We start from the raw sequence: 18,844 nt of genomic DNA on the forward strand, positions 1-18,844 counted from the left end.
CACAATCGCTCTCTCGCAATGCAATGCTTTTATCGTTTCATGATTGCGATCGTCATCTATGTACACGCACATCCTACTCCCTTGCCCTCATAGCTTCGCCTTGCCTTCCATCTTCATCTCCGCCTCAGCTTGGTCTCTCAAAATACGCTTCAAGATCTTCCCTGACGCATTCTTCGGTATCGCTTCCACGAACACGACACCGCCGGCCAATTTCTTGTAGTCTGTAAGCTTCTCCTTCATCATAGTCTGAACCTCATCTGCCGTCGGCTTATTGCTCTTGACATCCCTCCTCACGATGTACCCACGCGGCAACTCGTACCCTCTCGAATCCGGAACTCCAATCACAGCCGCATCCACGATCTCCGGGTGCGAGAGGAGGACGCCTTCCAGTTCTGGAGGCGCGACCTGGAAGCCTCGGACTTTTATGAGCTCCTTCTTCCGGTCGACTATGTAGTACTTCCCCGTCTCGGGGTCTATCCAAGCGATATCTCCCGTGTGGAAGAAGCCCTCGCTGTCCCAGTCTCGTGCGTTCGCTTCGGGGTTTTCGTAGTATCCCTTGATGACTGTAGGTCCCCTGATGCAAATCTCCCCGCGAACGTTGTAGGCTGTGATGTCCTTTCCGTCATCATCGACGAGTTTGATGTCGAGGTTCGGGATCGGGAACCCTACCGAACCGGTCTCATCGTCGTTGGGGAAAGGATGTCTTGTCGCGATACAACTCGTCTCCGTCATGCCCCAAACCTGCGTAAACGGCGCCCCCTCAGCCAGAAGAGTCTGCATCCTCGCCTGCGGCGCCTTATCCAACGGCGCAGCACCGATATTGCCCACCTTCGCTGCTTTCAGGCTATACTTCTCTTTCAAAGGGGAATTGATCGCCATGACTACGATGGGAGGCACGGCGGCTAAGTCGGTGATTTCGTACTTTTCATGGCACCAGAACCACGTCTCGAGGTCGAAGCGCGGGAGGACGTAGGCTTTGTTGCCCATGCGGAGGGGCGTGCAGAAGGCGTTGGGGGCGGTGGCGGCGTGGAACATGGGGAGTGCGAGGCAGCGGCGCACCGCGTAGGTGCGGGGGTAGCTTTCGTAGACGAGAGTGTGCTGGGAGGTGAGGTTCAGGTGCGAGAGTTCGGCGGCTTTGGGGAGGCCTGTTGTGCCGGAGGAGTAGAGACGGGCAGCACCGCGTTCGTAGGCGGTTTGGTAGTCGTCGAAGTTCTCCCAGTCTGCTTCGCCGTGTTTGAGGAGGTCTTGCCATTGGAGAAAGCCGGGAGGTGCTGCTTCGCCGTTGGGGTTGAAGATGATGATGTTCTTCTTGGGAATGCCGTTCTCTTCGGCGGCTTTTAGAACGTGCTTGTACAGTTCTGGCTGGACGAGGATGTACTTGACGTGGGCAATCTTGGTGGTGTGCGCGAGTTCGTACTGTGTGTATGCGGGATTTGTGCCAGCGTAGACTCCCCCCGCAGCGAGCACACCCAAGAAGAAGATCGGGTAGTAGATGTCGTTGAAGCTGTGGATGGATACACAGTCGCCCTTCTTCAAGCCCAATGCTCTGAAGCCTGCGGCGAGCTGTCGTACGAGCTTCTTGGCTTGTCTCGCAGAGACTGATCTCTCTGGCTTCAAGGCGTCAATGTAGATGGGCTCGTCCCAGTCGTACTTCACATGGTCGAAGGTCCATGACAGGATGTCTTCGTTGGACAGAGGGAAGTGTTCTTGTGCTAGGAAAGGCATTTTGTGTGAGGTGGTGAAACAGATGGAGGGCTCCAGACAAGGGAAGATGAAGACATGGAGGAATGACATGTACTGCACGTGTCCACCGACCTCTGACCGCACGGCAATATTTGGGCACCGAGGTTGCTATCCGACTCGCGGTTGTCCTGTCAGAGAGCGAACTGTCCTGTTACCCTGTGTCTATCTGTTGTGGCCCGTAGCTGCTGACGTTTCCAGCGAGTCATCTTTCCCAAGACGACCGATGCTGTACACAATCTTCACAATCGGGAATACGTGTACTTCAGTGCATGTGGGAATGGTTGCACTCATGACGAGGCGTCGCAACGGCTCAACACTGAGTCCTCAGTCAACAGAGAGCTGACCGTTTCGGCAGCCAAACATCCGAGACGAGTGCCGGTTGTGCCGAAGGACATTCTATCAATCTATCCTCACCAACACAACGACATCGTCGATCCTTCTTCTATGCATAATTCGTCGTTGTAAAGCCGAACCTCATTGCGCCGAGATCGACATCAGATCAAGACACTCGCGGTGTGACTCCCATGGCATCCGAGATTGCTTTATGACCAACCTTCAACCTTCAAGACTGCCTGGTCACGGCACATATCCTATGCCCTAGCTCAGGCAGAAGGATGGAACGAGCAGATACACCATTACGACATGTCTACGTACTATGCGATCGCCGCCGACATCTGGAGCCAAGATAAGACGGCGCGTAATGTTACACCTGGAGGATTGTTATCCTAGCAACGTGACGCGATGCGACCTTCGATTGCCTATGCTCGCTATGGCAAGAACAAAGAAGAGTCCGCCATACCTCGCCATGATGTGCAGCAGCCATTGAACAATCACTGGGCCGCCATGAGCTCGAAAGCGCTCTCGACTACATGAACATCACATCATCACGTTACTATCCTTCGTGGCCTTATTTGACCTGTTCATCGCATCTCTGGTAGCCATGCTGATCGCGAGCCGGCAAAATTGAGGTCTTGCTACGTCGCGGCCGATTCTACACTACTTCTGGACCTATGGCGACCTCTGGGCAGGTAGTTGCTCCTTCTGATGGCATAAGCTGACGTTGGCAGTATCTCGACTACCGCGCGAGATAGCTCATGCCATGGGTCATTCTGCGCAAGAAGGCCAGTCCTGCCTCGAAGACCTTGCTACTGGACTACACAGCGATGGCTGTTCACATAATTCCCTGGCGGATGAGACCAGACGAAAAGTCTCATTAGCGATATCTTCCGTCCACCACAAGCGCTGGTGTCGCCCGCACAATTGTAGCGGTGCGCTTCGGCTCTCGACAAAGTCCTCCTGGCCGAGCGCTCCATGGAACCGCCACAAAAGCTGTAGCACTGACGTGCCGCCGCATTAGAGCAGCGATCACGCCTCGAGGAAGATATCTTTGGCACGATGGCAGTACACTCGATGCTACATACGGGAAACTTGATTTAACAATCTATCCAGTTCAGGACTTCAGCTGCGACTCTCTCTGGCTGATCAATCATGATCAAATGCCCAGCGTCCGGAACTACAACGAACTCTTTCATACGATCTCCAAGCATGGCCGAAAACTGCTCCATCTTCTCCTTTGGAATCCACAGATCCTTCTCGCCCCATAGAATCTTCACATCGCACCGCACTTGACCGTATAATTTCTGATCAAGCATCTCCGCAACATCCGCATCATTCGCCTGCGCGATCTGCCGCACGAAACTCGACGGTCGTTGCTGTGCATCAAGATCTTCGCCACCTTCGGGCTTAATCCAAGGCTCCACAGTGCGATCCTCCCAACCGCCATCAAGCTTGTTGGCATCATACACAGCACTCCTCGTCACCGCTCTCACGACGGCTTCGAAAATGTTTGACGGCAGCTGCAGGAACACCTGCGGCTGTGATCTGGCGAGTTTGTAGAATCCGTCACCCCACGGCAGCACGGCGTTCGTGTCCATGAGCAACATATTGGAAAAGTTGCATCTGTGGATGAGATGGCTGCGCAGGACTATGGTGCCGGAAATGTCGTGTGCGATTACTGCTGACACTGGATGGCCTTCCCTGCCGTCGATAGCGAGTTCTTGGAGCAGCGCTGAGAGTGCTTTGGCTTGGAATGATACGGAGGTGTCGCCCAAGAAGAGGCCTTGCTCGGGGGTCTGACTCATTGGGGCCGTGTAGGATTGGGATTGACCGTACCCCGGAAGGTCGTAGAGTAGAATCCGGCAAGAGAATTTGGCTTGAAGGGCGTCGACTATGGACTGGAACACGACCGAAGACCATGGTGTGCCATGGACACATACAATGGTTTTCGTTTGGGCGGTCTGAGGTGAGGTAGGCTCGAGGAGTGTAAAAGAAATCTTCCAGCCTGCGTATTTGAAAGTGGATGGCAAGTCCATGGTATGGCTGTCTAGAGAGGTCTTGCGAGTGCTGGCAACGTCCTGGAGATGTCTCTCCTCCTGCGCAGACAGCCATCTCTTTTAACCATGTTTGCGGATCGGTTGTAGAGCAACAAACATCGTCAGTCTGGTCGATTGCTTCGCAATCTGACTCTCTACGTAGGTAATGTCTGTGATCGCTTCTCCATTGCTATACAATTCTCTGGCATTGGATGGTGTGTAACCTCGCCAACTGTTGCTGTGGTCTCTTGTCACTGTTGCGACCAATCGGCACTTCTGCGGAGTTGGCTCATCAGTCGCAAGGATCATGCTTCCTCCTTGTACACTTGCAGCCGTCTGATCGCTTCACACAGAACAACATCAATTGACACTTCCTCGCCCATTTTGCGACAAGGCTCTCCAACACAGCAGCGTCGTCGTCATGTGGGAGAAGGAGCGAGGACGGCGCGCCTGCCAGCTGAGGACCGAGGTGGTGTCGAGGACCGAGGTGGTCTCGAAGCCACCCATTGGCTCAGAGCCCTAGATATCGCAACGCTTGCTGCGACTTCATATAGATCTTGAAGGCAGCACTCACCGTAATCACTGACCTACAGCTCTCGAACTATCGCAAATATGGGCATCCTCACGACGCAGCCCGCCAAGGCCATCTGGACTTTGGTCGCCATCGCCATTGGAGCTGTCAAGCTCCCATTCTGGCTGGTATACTACTTGCCCTCTGCAACCCGTCCACATCCGGCATGGAGTTACAAGCAGTCAATTCTGGTCCAGATCATCAAGTCATTCCTATGGAATGCTGCCATGGTCCAGATGCAGACGCCGCTTTCCCTCTTGCCGCAGGCCGAGAAGGAGCGATGGGTCGTGGTCGAGCCAGCATCACAGCCATCATACATCCGAGTCGCCATTGCTGATCCAGACATCAAGCCAGAGAATGTTGGCGGTACCTGGTATCCGGCCAAGCCCAGTCTGACAGGCAAGCCAGGCATTGTTGTTCTGCACTTTCACGGTGGAGCATATGTCATTGGAGATGGCAGGACGAAGGATGCAGGATTCGCTGCCAAGACCTTGATCGCCAACACTGATGCTACTCATGTCTTTGCGCCACAATACAGATTGTCTTCAAACAAAGGCTGCCGCTTCCCAGCTGCTCTTCAGGACGCCATCACAACTTACGCGTACCTCGTCAAGAAGGAGGGCATTTCGCCTGATAAGATCGTGCTATCTGGTGATAGTGCTGGCGCTAACCTCGCCCTCTCGCTCACTCGGTACCTTACAGAGAACGGCGATCAGGTCGGTCTCGACACGCCTCTGGCTACTTGGCTCTGGTCCCCCTGGGTTTCTCCCGCAGGATCGTTGACACATGAGGGTTTCAACAGCAGCCCGAACATCAGCACAGACTACATCACCGCCGCGTTCGGTCAGTGGGGCGCACAGACTTATCAGCCTAATCCCAAGAGTGGTATTACTTTGGACCACCCGTACATCAACTTTGCTAAGCATGCTTTCTCGACACCAGTGCCCATCTATGTCTCGACTGGAGAGTGTGAAGTCCTCTTCCATGACGATGTCAAATTGGCTGAGGATATGAAATCTGTCAAGGGAAATGTCGTTGAGTTGCAGATTGAGGAACATGCTGTACATGATACCATTTTGACTGGCGCGATCATGGGTTTCGAGAAAGAGGCCGTGAAGGGAGCCAAGAGGGCTGGGGAGTTTTTGCGAAAGGTGAACAGAGGCTGATGTAGAAAGCCGTAGAATAGGTTTGGAAGCTGCATTGGGGAATGGCACAGGATCCTAAACAAAGTCTTGAGTCAATGGTGTACACGTATCGGCTGATTGTACGACAGATTATGGTAGAGAGCAGAAGCACAAGCGCCCTAGGCCTTTTCGACTACTGATTCGGTGAAGTATTCGTGGCAATGTGCGTGCTCGCCACCGCTGAGGAACAAGCCTTGCAACAGTCACCATTACTTCGGCAGCCCAAGACAATTCCGGGTCCTTACTCCCCATTTCCTTCTCCCAACCCAGTCGACATACCGCAAACACCATGAACTTCTCAAAACTCCCCCAACCACGCCCTTGTGGCAACACCTCGTCTGCGCAGCCGCGACTGCATTGGAACCAGAAGGCATACTACAAGCGAGAGGACTTCCTCCCTCTTCCTCTCATCGCCGCCCAGAACAATAATCACCACATCCCTGACCATTCAGTATGCCAGGGAGCACGGGTCCTCTTCGCCTGCGGTCACGTTGTCAACGAGCTTCTGCCATGCAACGAACCAAAAATGCGCGGCAAACCCTGTCCACTACTGAGGAGCTATCCACCACGGCATCGCAACGACGATTGTCTCAGCTGCACAACAAAGCAAAGCAATATGCTGCAAGTCTCAGATCTGCTCAAGCCGCGGCAACTCTACTTGCGAAGTGAATGCGCGGACAAGTATCGACAGGCCGGTGGCACAGATGTTTGGCGGCCCAAGAAGAATCGATTTGATCCGGAAAGTAACGGTGAGCGCAAGAGCGCGATGAAGGAGGAACAAAGGACCGGCGTGAAGGATGCTTGGAAAGTCAAGCCGGTTGAGCCTTTGTTCACGGAGGTGAAGCTGAAGGCAGCGGGTGGAAAGAACAGGCGCTAGCAAAGTTCGTGTAGGGAGGTGAATGGAAAGCGGCCGGATATGGCAAGTGAATCTAAGACCTCCACGTGCGTTGTGTCTTGCCTCGAACCTTAAGTAGCTGCTGCATCAGTACTTTCGTCTTCCATTTGCTCGATTTCTTGACCACCGACCAATGAACTACCCCAACCGCAACTGCTCCAAAGGCACCAACAGACTACATCGTACAGCGTCTCTGCGACACTCAGAAAGTGTCAGGTCTGCACACAACTCATGCGTGCGCCACGTATCCTCCAACTCGTCACCCATGCTGTTCTCGGAAGGGATGCCAAGTCCTCACGATGGCTCGACTCCCCTGATCGAGCACAACTCTGACATTCTCGACTCCAGCATCCGCTCCACGCCATGCCCTCGAGAACGAAGACGGACCTCACCTGCACACAGCGAGTCCACCCTACTACAACCGTCCAGCAACCGAGCAACTCCAGGCGGACTTGATGTCTTCGAGCCTCCGAAAGACGAGGCTAGGGACCATGGTGCTGCAGCGGGAACACAAGAGCAACTCCGGCTCCAGGAGTCTATCGCCTCGCTACGTCGAAAGCTAGAAGCATCGACAGCTCTCGTCGACAGATTCCACTTGCGCAACGAAGTCATTCGTCTCGAGAAAGAATTGAACGAGAAGAAGCTCGAGCAAGCACGAAGCGAGCAGCAGTCGGCAAAAGAAGATGCATCCACGGCTGTTGAAGCTGGCCGAAAGAAAGAGGTCGCATTGAGCTCGATCTTGTGCATCCTGCTGCTGGCTCTTTTTGTGTATGTCAATTGGTCGCTGTTCTATTCACCAGAGATTTCGTATGTCCGCCAGCGCAGGCGGACGAACGAGCCAGGTAGGGACGAGTGCAGCATGGGAGAAGACTGAATCCGGGATGAGACACACTGGACACGGTTAGAATGAGATAGTAGTGTATGTGTGGGACAGCCAGAAATGAGACGCTGTCTGAGATGTTGTCTTTGCCCTCGATTCACTGACCTGTGAATGGTGTGCTTACTGGTATCAGCCATTGACTCGCCTGAGTGAATCCTGGCGTCTTGACTTAGAGTACAACACTCGACACATAACGCCAGCTGGGAGCATATATCATGCCTAACATTCCAGACTCCGGTCTGTTTGTTCAGACCAGATCCGCAGACTTCAAGGAGTATCCCCAGTCCGAACAAAGCATTCGACGTCCTGAGACATACATACAGAAGACAAGCCCATCCCAGAGCAAGCATGATCAGAGCAAATCGGTGCAATCACGAGAGACTTCATCACAACCTTGCGCCGGGAGCAGCTTGTGACGCTATCTCCAAGGCAGAGGCAGACGATATCGTGACGCCCAGACGAGCACCAAGAGGACGAACAACGACACCAGCTGCAAGCAGAAAGCCAGCTCTATCGCACCAGCTCCCACTTACACCTCCTTCTACAGCTGCTCAGGCTGCTACTGGGTCCCCAGAATCGACAGAATCTGATCCACTGGGCACTCCGACTCCTGCACCACTCGTCTCACACTTCGGTCTTCCTGCGCTGAGCGGCTTCACGCCACAGGGCACCCAAGAGAGCGCTGTCGAGCAGCAGTCAGACGAGGACTCTGGCATCGGCGAGAACATCATCGTGGCGTCCAGACGTTCAGCCCAAGCATCAGGTGGAGTGCCTGCCAGAACCATTGTTGAAAGGACTCCTCAGTCAGAAATCAGCGTGGGAAACAACATCAACTTACCTGCTCGTCAACCCATCGTCCTCGAGAGGGAGTCCTCTTCAGCGAGCACACAAGTTGTCCCGGAAACAGTTTTTGACCGGACGCCTTCACTTGGTGAAGCAGGCCCATCCGGCTACCACGATCCATCGTACCGTCGACATTCCTCGGCTGATCCAGAGCCAAACCTGGACAACATCGCTCAGCACATGACGAACCTCGAAATCCAGCACCTCCGCCGCTCTCGAGCACAGTACGCACACGAGCTAGAGGAGAGCACAGGCCTTGTCAATCGACTTCAGACTAGACGACAGATCCATGAGGCCGATGCGGTCATCAATCATTCTATGCTCGAGCAGCTAAACAGGGAGAGGCGCGATGCGTGGGACCAGGCGAGCGAGGCGGAGTACCAGAGGAGAAGAACTAGAAAACGGCTCGGTGTCGTCTTGGCGATGCTCGTGATAATGGTGTCGATGTATGGATGTTGGTGTGTGTACATGTCGGCGGAGTTCGAGTACATCAACAAGCGGCGGATCGAGGTGTTGCGAGAGTGAGTTGGGAGGTTGTTGTATTGGGTTTTGCATTTGGGACGCCTGTACATTGGGATAGATCGATGTAAGGGATGAGCAACGTGCATGACAGTAGTAGCACCCAGTAGCAAAGCAAAATCATAATCCGCTGATATCACATCCGGTAGCGGAAACCACGAGTCGACTGGTCTGTCAGTTCTTCCTCGCCTTCCTCCTCGATTGGTGCCATATCTTCGATAGCTCCTTCAAGCTTGTCGTCCCGTCTGTTCTCCAGCGTCAGATACGTCCTGAACAACATAGCGACAATCAGCACAAGCGCATAGCAAACCATGATTGCTCTGAATGCAGTCTGGTAGTATGGCGCCTCACTATCCTTAAAGAAATGGGGTCCACTGATATTGCCGGCGCAATAAGCCACGAACAGGATAGCAGTCATGGTCATCTTCTTCGTGCTGCCCTTGTAGTTCACGCCGACTAGGCCCAGTGACAGTGGTAGTGCTGAAGGTCCAGTGGAGAGCAGATAATAGCCAAAAAGCTGGACTCCACGAGATGGCCCTTCGCTGTAAACAATAGCGGAGCCTGCGACGGGACAGAGCACGACGACGCACACGAGATAGAGTGTGCTGTTCTCGAAACGCCCTGCCAGTCTCCCGGTACCCATGATGACGATTATCGATATGATCGACGCTGGCAGTGTGACAAGGCATGTCTCCAGGCTGGTGAAGCCGAAGCCTTTCAGCACGAGGTTGCCGAAATTCTGGGTCCCGCCATTGGGGATTTGAGTCAGGATGGATATAGCGAGGAAGAAGTACGTCTTCGGGTCAAGAAAGCATTCGATCGTTTGCGCCGGGTTCCACTCGTCATGCGCCTTGCCCGTACCCGCTGCAACGACGCGCTGCTCTGCAACTTGCTTCTCCTCTTGCGACAGGAACCGTGCCGTGGCGATGGAGTCCGGCAGCATGAACAACAACACAAAGCCCCAAAGAAAGGTCGCCGAGCCGAGCACGATGAACATCCACTGCCACGGTTGCAGAGGGTTCTTAACATGGCCGAGCCCATACGCCAGGAAACTCGTGATCAAGCCACCGAGTGAGTTGCCAGCAAACCATATACCAACTCTAGTCGGTACCTCACTTCGCGTATACCACATCGAGGTAATATATAGAAACGCCGGCGACATCGTCGCCTCAGCGACTCCTAGAAGGAAACGAACCGCAATCAGACCACCAAAATTCGTGCATGCTGCCGTCAATGCAACCACGGCTCCCCAGAAGAAGGTATTGATTGAGACGTACTTGCCCACAGGAAGTCGCTGGATCAGGTTCGTTGTTGGGTACTCCCAGAAGAGGTAGCCGGAGTAGAAGATTGAGGAGACCCAGCTGTAGTCCTGTCCATGGAGGTCCGTGGCATCTTTGGGACTGAAGACCGCTGCGCTGGATAAAATCGTCTTGTCCATGAAGTTGAAATTGTACGTTATGAATAGCAGCGGTAGGATCCAGAAGTCGATCTTGCGAACAACACCTTTGGCCAGTGGTGAGTCATGATTCTTCCCCAGGAGCAATGTCGTCGTCATCTTCCGCAGCTGTGACCTTGGTATTCTGCTCACCCATCGTGCTGTCCTCTACAGGTTGGTAACCTGATCGTTTGTGAAGGTACTGGTGTGAGAGGGCGAGTAGACCTTGTAGCCTTGAACGTAGCATGGAATGAGATATGTGCACGCATGGTGTTGTAGCGATAAGGTCGGATCATGCAGTGTTGAGATAGGCCAACTTGCTACGCCGGAAAGAGTCCGAATTCGGCAAGCATTGGTTCAAGGATATCTGGCTTGGCATTTCGGGCGCTGGGTCTGAGCAAGCTTCCACAGTCAGTCGCATGGGAAGTTGTAGGAAAAGTCTTCACTTTGCTCTCATCTGCTCCTCGCATCAAGCAGCTTCACTTGAGAACCGCATCAAACCCGAGCTCCACCTCATCGTCCTTCCCAAGCATCTTCATCTTCTTCACCAGCTGCCTGACACTTCCCCTATCCGCCTTCGTCCTCGGAATACGGCAATCGGACTTTAAGATCAGTCGTACAGGAGAGTGTTTTGGCTTTGATCTCCTCGACAACTTTGCCCTTCGCTGACAGCTCGCGCGGCACTTGATCGTTGATCAGCTTGAAGAAGTCGTCGACGGTCGCGCAGTCTTCCATCACGAGATGGTCCGGCACGTCCGTCTCGGGTCCCCAGCATAGCTCGATCTGTGCGCGCTCAAAGTAATCGTCTGTTGTTGCAAGTTGGGGCTGCTCTAGAGGGACAGCGGATGGTGCTGGTGTCGCAGGTGGTGCGATGCTGGTACGCGACGTTGCTGTTGCGGGGATCTCGTTATCTTGCGTTGTTCCCGGAACAGGAGTGCACATTGCGTGAGTTAGAGGTCGTTGCTCGTCTGATGTCGCCAGGCGCGGCGTCACTTGCTCTTTGACACTGTGCTTGGACGACGAGTGGGCATTGATTTCGGCGGGTTGTGTTCTGCGCCCCGGACTCTCGAAAGAAGCATCTGCTGTGGGATGACTGTTACACTCGGCCTTGCCATGTTCCTGCGTCTTGGGCGACTTGGTTCGCTCCGCAGGGGATGATACCGTGTTCCTGGCTTCCGATCGAACGTCGATCACGCGCACCTTTGAGGCAATTTTGAGTTCTTCGCCATGGTCGTAGGACGCCGAGTCCCGTCTACGCTTGCGCGAAGATGAGGTGGCTAAATGAGATGTGGGTGGTATGTATATCTGTCCACTCGCCGACGTCGCCGAGCTCTTTGTTATGACCAATCGATGCTTGAATCATCTTCAGAACGCCCAGTTTTGCTGTCATTCTGTTCATCGCTTGCGAGTGGAGTCAAGAGTCCACTCGCTGGCTGAGATGGCCCTCGCTTGACTCTTTCCAAAGCCATAGTCGCAGTGATCGCATCTGATGGCAAGATCGTCTTGCGAGCTTCTGGGTTATGCTCGAAGACGGCCTTCAGGTTCTCCAGGTCACCACGAGCCAGAGGTACTCCAGCATGAAGCAGCTGTGCCACCACGGGACAATCTGCCCAGTCCGCCAGCACGTCTCGTGCGAGGTCATAGCCTGGAAGCCATTTCTTGCTTGTTGCCAAATTGCGTTGTCTCATCGCTGCTGGCTCTGTAGGTATGTATACATTCTCGCGCACAGTGACTTGATTTGGGCTGACAATCGGTGTGTGGTTCTGTAAGATCAAACGAAACAGCCATTTACACTTCTCCTGACGTTACATGCACCTTACAGTAGTGCTTACCTTAGTGGGCGCTGAAGGCATGGGCAAAGCTGCGTTGACCTCGCCTCGAGCCTCGATCCCTACAGCCCCCTTCTCCGGATCATGCGTTGCGATTGTTGACGACGTTGCTGTGCTGTTCTGCTGGCCTTGCGAGCTGCCGCTCTGAACATCGTAATTGGTGCTGGTGAGAAGTCGAAACCCAGGCAATCGATCTGAGGTGGTCGAGTTCGCATTCTTCGAGGTGATATCACGAGGCTGCAGCTCCCGATGCAGTATCTGCTCAACATTAGGGCCCAGATCACTGTCTGACTGCGGACAGGCGACCTTTGACGAGAGTGCGGTTTGGGATGAAGCACTATTGGCTGAGCCGGCATATGGTGCAGACGTCGTAGCTTGACGCTGACCAGAATTCGAGCACGATGCTCCCAAGGCGGTACCAGGCGCTTCCCATACATCTTGCTGGCTGGGTTGCGTCGTCTCCGACGGCCCAAGATCAGTAGACATAAGGGGCAACTCTTGCAACAGTCTTGGCCTGGCAGCTAGATCTTGGGACTTGCCTCCAGATACAGGTCTCTCAATGGGTGCCGCAGGCCGTGTTGGTGGAATACCCTCCATGTCTCTGCCACGGACCCTGGGGCTGTCATATTTCGCTTGCTTGGTCGACGATTCGGCTGAGAGTGCATGCTGTTTGGCGACTGCCTTCGTCGTCCCAGTCTCTTCGTAATCGGATGTCGAGTCCTCGTCTGAGCTGCGATCGATCGCGCGTGCGCTTACTGCTGACTGCTGCGTGCTCTTGCGAGCTTTTGGAGTTGATGTGCCCGCAGGGTGTGTTTTAGCCAGGTGATGCTCGCGCGCGCGTGTGGTCTTGTGGATCACCCATTGATGGAATATCTCTCGTATCCTAAGGAGATGTCAATATCATAGACACGCCTTGTGTATTTGCTGACATACTTTATTCGGTCTTCCTGTCGCGAAAAGTACAGATCACGAGGGTACAGTCCTTTGGGACCATCGAAAACCTCTGCTGTTGTCGAGAGTAGCCACCCCACAGGGTCATCTGGCCAGACTTGCGGCCCAATCCTGGCAAGCAGTGCGCAGGCTTCCTCTTCAAGCTTAGCAGACATGCGGATTGCAGCCTCCGAGGGTAGATCATAGTATTGGTCGACCACATCCTCGACATCGTCCAGGAGCTGGCTCATGGGTCCAGCGTCTGGTGTCCTGCGGTGCCGAAGCAATTTACCATGCCACCTGAATCCTAACGACTTCTCCAAATCTCCTATGCGTGTGCGTACCATCCCGTTCGGGTCAGAAGCATACAGCTGGCGTTCAGATTGTCGATGTTGGTTTGTAAGGCAATACGGCTCGTGTCAGCGGCGTTGATGTTGTGGACAGTTAGATGGATCAAAGTAAACATCTACCTCCGATCAGCGTGTCCATCGGTTGCGCGTTTGCTGTGCTACCCGGTCTAGAGCTGCGACATGAGGCATCTTGGCGGCACCTGCGCTAGCGTACAGTACACACGCGTCCGTGCATGGTTGCGATGCCGCTCGCTCGACCGCATCGACTCAGGATGTGAAGCAGGAGATTGTGCGCGTCGTGTCGTGTGTGCAACGCTATGACCGGATCATCAGCTCCATGCTCTTATCTCTGGTCGAGGACTTCGCATTGTGAATCTGGCGATATTGCATGGTATTCTGACATGTCCACTCTTGCAAGCGGAGAATGACACATGTCGTGTAACGTCTGCTGCTGCACGCGATCCTTGCGCTGCAGTGCGGCGATCCGCGCCAATGCTCGAAAGAGAACCTGGTCAGGCAACGACCGCTTCTGTTGCCGCAAACGCGGTCGTTCGTTCTTATCCTTGGGATCGCGATCACGCGACTACATTATCAGCCTGGTCTTTCCACCAAGCCGTTGGCCAATTGCTGCTCCCCGTCACATACGCGCAGGACAACATCTCCGATATCGCCATGGCATCGCCCACCAGACACGTGCCTCCGACTCTGAGACAGCGCGGACTGACCATACGTCACTTGGAAGAGGCACTGGGTATCAGTATCTCAGTGGCGACCAACTGGAAAAGAGGACCTCATACCCCGTTACAGGATTTGCAAGACCGAATATGGGACCTTGGACGAAAGTACCTTGCGGTGAGCCCGCACGATCTGCGCGACTGTGAACAAGTGGGGGACGACTGCTGGGCTGTTTTTGATGAGTTGGGCCCAAAATTATGGCCCGACGAAACTGTAGATCGATCAGCATGGCTGTTTGATGCGGACGATGAAGATGTTCCTGGTACATACCCCAGAATTCGGTATTTCTCCAAGCAGGAAGATCGTGATCAGTATGTTGGATGCCGTCGTAACATGTCATCAACTGACCAGATCAGTCTGCAGGAGCATTTCCACGACATGATGGTAGAGAAGATCATATCGTATCGGAAAACGAACGGAAAGTCAGCAAAGCCGCACGCGATCAACTTGAATCCATCAAAGAGACGGGGGCCCTCAGCCATTCGCCCGTCTGCGAATAGCTCTTCGACAGCCGCAAGCCATCTTCACTTGCCTGCATCGCGGGTGGATTCATTGTCCAGCAGTCCAAGGGAGGAAGCGAGTCGACCACTCAAACGCTCCAGGCAGACCATGCGGTCGAAAACAACGCCCATGTCGTCGAGATAGGATGTCGAGGGTCATTCATCGTCTAATTTGTCAAGTCCAACCGTTGTCGACTCTGGAACTTCGCGAGCTATATCACCAGCGCCCGATCGCATTTTTTACACGACCAGTACAGGAGCTCTCTTCGACAAGATCCTCGGGAACACGCGCCTCAACGTGCATCTCACCCAGCAAGTCGCTTACATTGTGTCGCTCCAGGACTGCTATGAAATCCATGAACTATTTCGACGCGTTGACGAGCCTGTGCAGAATATCGTACCGACGGCCGGGAGTTCGCTGAGTGTGACCTTGGAGGAAGGGCGTAAGATAATGATGGTCCGCGATTTGGAGCTCCCTTTCCGAAAGCTGGTCAAGCTTCTGATTGGTATGAAGGTCGAGGACCGAGTGCTTGAGGCATGGCTGCACTCATTGAGTGCATTGGAATGGTCTCGCAGCGAGCCGCCACCCGCCACTACAGTGCGTGCTGAGCCTCTCAAGATCTGGCACCCAATGCTCTTCGCAGGTTCTCCTCGTCTCTCGGCATGAAGTACGCCTCATAATGCTTGGGAAAGCCGCCCGCGACGCTGCGATTGGAACTCCCTGTCCACGGGCTTGCATCTGTCTCCTGTGGGTGTGCAGACTGGATCTCGAAATATCCCAGGACACGCAAGAGTACCAGCTCAAGCTCTCTATTGGCAAGAGCTACTCCGACACACATCCGATGACCAAGACCATAGGTGAAGAAAGGTGCGTTCGGTCGCTGAAGCCAGCGCTCGGGACGGAACACTTCTGGATCATCCCAGATCTCAGAGTCCATATTGCACGCCCAGGCGTTGAGCCAGAGAGTGGTACCTGCCGGAATATGCTTGGAGTTGTAGACAGAGGGCTGGGTGGTAGTTCGTGGAAGCGATAGCATAAGTACGGTGAAATAGCGCAGACATTCCTGACCTAGCTCATGCAGATACGGAAGCTTGTCTGCAAAGTCGGGGCCTTCTGCTGTCGCTGCTGACAACAGTTCTGTATCATTGGGATACACTGACGAGATCTCAGCGTATGCTTTGTCTTGGATCTGAAAGACTTCGCCTTACCGTTTCGACCATTGACGCAGCCTTTCCGGAGAGACGTTATTCAGTTGCCGCAGGTTGCCAACGATTGGTAGCCCACGAGGTCCTGAGAATTGTGGATTGCGTGAACGCCACCTGAGAATGTCGTAAGCGAAGATGTAGAGCAATACGAGGACTGCTGTGGTCCAAAGGTCAGAAAGCACAAGCGGCAGCATAGATGACATGGCGGCGGTCATGGATGACAGCAGAAGCAAGCTGGATTGAATGTAGAATGATTCTTGACGGCCTATGAAGTTCATGTTAGTTTCCCTCGTCAATGTCAGCTGGATCCGTGGTGAAGTGCACAAGTAGTGTGTAAGCACAAGCGAGTGGATGTGATTAGTATTGCTTCCGACTGAGTACTTCTCTTCCTACACACGGATGTCAGAAATGGGCAATGGGCTGTGCCTGACACTCTCTCGGACGTAGTAAAGCTGTGGCTAGGAGACAGCGGCCATGCCGAGTCAAGGATTGCCTGCCTCGCAGCTCTCATTGTCGAGGCGGACTCCCTAATGACACCGCTGCGTTCAGAAGATGTAGGCATATGGATTGCCAAGGCAGCTGATCAGTGGCCCCGATGAGGATGATGATGATGATGATGATGATGATGGTTGTGTCGTGGTGTCGTGGTGGTAGCAGTGACTCGAACTCGAACGCGCGTGGTAGTTCTATGTATCTAGTCTAGAGAGCTCCGGCATCGGCAAAAGAAGCACGGCCGCTATCCAATCGGCTGGGAGTGATTTATCAACCTCTCCAAAAAGTTCCTAGAGTGCAACCCTCATAGCTCCAGTACATCCGTACCGGAGCGCTGTCAATCATCACAATGCTGGCGTTACGGTCTGGTGCGCTGCCTGCGCGCTCAGCCTGGTGCTCAAGGAGCCAATGGCACTCCATGTACGTACAAGACTAGCCAGCAGCACAGATGCTTGCACGCGACTGGTAGCTAACCATTGCACGAGGCGAGCACTGTCGAGCTCAGCAAGAAGATCGAAGCAGCCATTCCCCACCGAAGCCCAAGGCCTCAATGCCGTTTCGAAACACATCACACAGCCAAAGGCACAGGGCGCGTCACAAGCTATGCTGTACGCCACCGGTCTCGATGAGGAGGACATGAACAAGGCGCAGGTTGGAATTTCGTCAGTATGGTATGGTGGCAATCCTTGCAATATGCACTTGATGGACCTCAACCACAAGGTGAAAGAGGGCGTAGAAAAGGCGGGTCTGCTGGGTATGCAGTTCAACACCATCGGTGTGTCAGACGCCATCAGTATGGGCACCTCCGGCATGCGATACTCCCTACAAAGTAGAGACTTGATCGCAGATTCCATCGAGACTGTCATGGGTGGACAGTGGTACGATGCGAATATCAGTATACCTGGTTGCGACAAGAACATGCCCGGTGTCATCATGGCCATGGCACGCGTGAACAGACCCAGTCTGATGGTCTACGGTGGCACAATCGCTGCAGGATGTGGCGTGAAGCCACGCAATGCCAGACTGGACATCGTGTCCGCATTCCAGTCATACGGCCAGTTCTTGACCGGCGAGATCGACGAGGAGGAGCGATTCGACATTGTGCGGAACTCCATTCCAGGCTGCGGTGCATGTGGTGGCATGTACACTGCTAACACTCTCGCATCCGTCATCGAAGTCATGGGCATGTCACTCCCTGGCTCATCATCGAACCCAGCAGCCAGCAAGGCGAAGCAGCTTGAATGCTTGGCCGCAGGTCCAGCAATTCGCAACCTACTCAAGGAGGACATCCGGCCGAGCGACATCCTTACACGGCAGGCATTCAGGGATGCAATGGTCATTGTCAACATCACTGGTGGTTCAACTAACGCGGTCCTGCATCTTATCGCCATCGCACACTCTGTTGGCATTGATCTTTCCATCGACGACTTCCAGGAAGTCACCGACTCCACGCCTTTCCTTGCCAATCTGAAGCCATCTGGTCAATACGTGTTCGAAGATCTCTACAACATTGGTGGCATTCCATCGTTGACCAAATTCCTGCTCAAGGAAGGTCTTTTGGACGGTAGCCGCATGACGGTGACTGGTAAGACTCTCAAGGAGAACGTCGAGAAAGCCGCAGACTTCCCCGGCGACCAAGACATCATCCGGCCCATCAGCAACCCCATCAAGAAGACCGGCCACATTCAGATTCTACGCGGCTCATTGGCACCTGGTGGCTCTGTTGGCAAGATCACAGGCAAGGAAGGCACCGTGTTCACCGGCAAGGCGAAGTGTTACGACGCCGAAGATCTCTTCATCGAGGCCCTTGAGCGAGGTGAGATCAAGAAGGGCGAAAAGACTGTCGTCATCATCCGCTACGAAGGACCAAAGGGTGGACCCGGTATGCCAGAGATGTTGAAGCCTTCCTCCGCCATCATGGGTGCAGGCCTCGGCAACGATGTCGCCCTGATCACTGACGGACGCTTCTCCGGTGGCTCTCACGGTTTCCTCATTGGGCACGTAACGCCCGAAGCACAAGAAGGAGGCCCGATTGGTCTCGCGAGAGATGGTGATGAGATCACAATCGATGCTGAGAACCGTGTGATTGACATCAACAACATCACCGAGGACGAGCTGGAACGAAGACGACAGGAGTTCACGCCACCACCGCTTAAGTATAAGAAGGGTGTGTTGTTCAAGTACGCACGCAATGTCCAGGATGCCAGCCATGGATGTATCACGGACGCCAATATCAGTACCGCGGAGCTCGACAGCGCTGGGGGAGCGTCTGAGGCTTTCGGTGTGCAAAAGTAAACTGGAACATCAAAACTGTATCATAACAGCATGGCGTTGGGGCGCACGTGGGAGATACACAGCAT

At 54.0% G+C, this 18,844-nt stretch overlaps 10 protein-coding genes across 10 annotated transcripts; 5 read left to right on the forward strand and 5 right to left on the reverse strand.

Annotated features, from left to right (window-relative positions):
- Window positions 1–87: 87 nt before the first annotated feature.
- Window positions 88–1,725, reverse strand: CLAFUR5_06108 (Phenylacetyl-CoA ligase epaB; the record flags this gene model as incomplete). The annotated part of the gene is made up of 1 exon (XM_047905256.1): window positions 88–1,725. One exon carries the CDS (start codon window positions 1,723–1,725, stop codon window positions 88–90), a length of 1,638 nt encoding a protein of 545 aa, XP_047761899.1.
- A 1,451-nt stretch (window positions 1,726–3,176) lies between these two features.
- Window positions 3,177–4,115, reverse strand: CLAFUR5_06109 (uncharacterized protein; the record flags this gene model as incomplete). The annotated part of the gene is made up of 1 exon (XM_047905257.1): window positions 3,177–4,115. One exon carries the CDS (start codon window positions 4,113–4,115, stop codon window positions 3,177–3,179), a length of 939 nt encoding a protein of 312 aa, XP_047761731.1.
- A 612-nt stretch (window positions 4,116–4,727) lies between these two features.
- CLAFUR5_06110 (uncharacterized protein) lies at window positions 4,728–5,852 on the forward strand (the record flags this gene model as incomplete). Its single annotated transcript, XM_047905258.1, has 1 exon — window positions 4,728–5,852. The coding sequence occupies one exon, from the start codon at window positions 4,728–4,730 to the stop codon at window positions 5,850–5,852; it is 1,125 nt and encodes a 374-aa protein (XP_047762314.1).
- A 307-nt stretch (window positions 5,853–6,159) lies between these two features.
- CLAFUR5_06111 (uncharacterized protein) lies at window positions 6,160–6,747 on the forward strand (the record flags this gene model as incomplete). Its single annotated transcript, XM_047905259.1, has 1 exon — window positions 6,160–6,747. The coding sequence occupies one exon, from the start codon at window positions 6,160–6,162 to the stop codon at window positions 6,745–6,747; it is 588 nt and encodes a 195-aa protein (XP_047761860.1).
- Window positions 6,748–7,030: 283 nt separating this feature from the next.
- On the forward strand, window positions 7,031–7,639 carry CLAFUR5_06112 (uncharacterized protein; the record flags this gene model as incomplete). The annotated part of the gene is made up of 1 exon (XM_047905260.1): window positions 7,031–7,639. One exon carries the CDS (start codon window positions 7,031–7,033, stop codon window positions 7,637–7,639), a length of 609 nt encoding a protein of 202 aa, XP_047762427.1.
- Window positions 7,640–7,993: 354 nt separating this feature from the next.
- CLAFUR5_06113 (uncharacterized protein) lies at window positions 7,994–9,013 on the forward strand (the record flags this gene model as incomplete). Its single annotated transcript, XM_047905261.1, has 1 exon — window positions 7,994–9,013. The coding sequence occupies one exon, from the start codon at window positions 7,994–7,996 to the stop codon at window positions 9,011–9,013; it is 1,020 nt and encodes a 339-aa protein (XP_047762284.1).
- Window positions 9,014–9,143: 130 nt separating this feature from the next.
- On the reverse strand, window positions 9,144–10,562 carry CLAFUR5_20210 (uncharacterized protein; the record flags this gene model as incomplete). Its single annotated transcript, XM_059463047.1, has 1 exon — window positions 9,144–10,562. The coding sequence occupies one exon, from the start codon at window positions 10,560–10,562 to the stop codon at window positions 9,144–9,146; it is 1,419 nt and encodes a 472-aa protein (XP_059319008.1).
- Window positions 10,563–11,779: 1,217 nt separating this feature from the next.
- CLAFUR5_06114 (uncharacterized protein) lies at window positions 11,780–13,548 on the reverse strand (the record flags this gene model as incomplete). The annotated part of the gene is made up of 3 exons (XM_047905262.1): window positions 11,780–12,205; window positions 12,275–13,154; window positions 13,205–13,548. The coding sequence occupies 3 exons, from the start codon at window positions 13,546–13,548 to the stop codon at window positions 11,780–11,782; spliced, it is 1,650 nt and encodes a 549-aa protein (XP_047762416.1).
- Window positions 13,549–15,400: 1,852 nt separating this feature from the next.
- Window positions 15,401–16,007, reverse strand: CLAFUR5_06115 (3-hydroxyphenylacetate 6-hydroxylase; the record flags this gene model as incomplete). Its single annotated transcript, XM_047905263.1, is given in 2 exon segments — window positions 15,401–15,976; window positions 15,996–16,007. The coding sequence occupies 2 exon segments, from the start codon at window positions 16,005–16,007 to the stop codon at window positions 15,401–15,403; spliced, it is 588 nt and encodes a 195-aa protein (XP_047761759.1).
- An 826-nt stretch (window positions 16,008–16,833) lies between these two features.
- Window positions 16,834–18,779, forward strand: CLAFUR5_06116 (Putative dihydroxy-acid dehydratase, mitochondrial; the record flags this gene model as incomplete). The annotated part of the gene is made up of 2 exons (XM_047905264.1): window positions 16,834–16,904; window positions 16,970–18,779. The coding sequence occupies 2 exons, from the start codon at window positions 16,834–16,836 to the stop codon at window positions 18,777–18,779; spliced, it is 1,881 nt and encodes a 626-aa protein (XP_047762408.1).
- Between the last annotated feature and the right edge of the window lie 65 nt (window positions 18,780–18,844).

The sequence above is a fragment of the Fulvia fulva genome, chromosome 5 (genome assembly GCF_020509005.1).
Source record: "Fulvia fulva chromosome 5, complete sequence".
NCBI lineage: Eukaryota > Fungi > Ascomycota > Dothideomycetes > Mycosphaerellales > Mycosphaerellaceae > Fulvia > Fulvia fulva.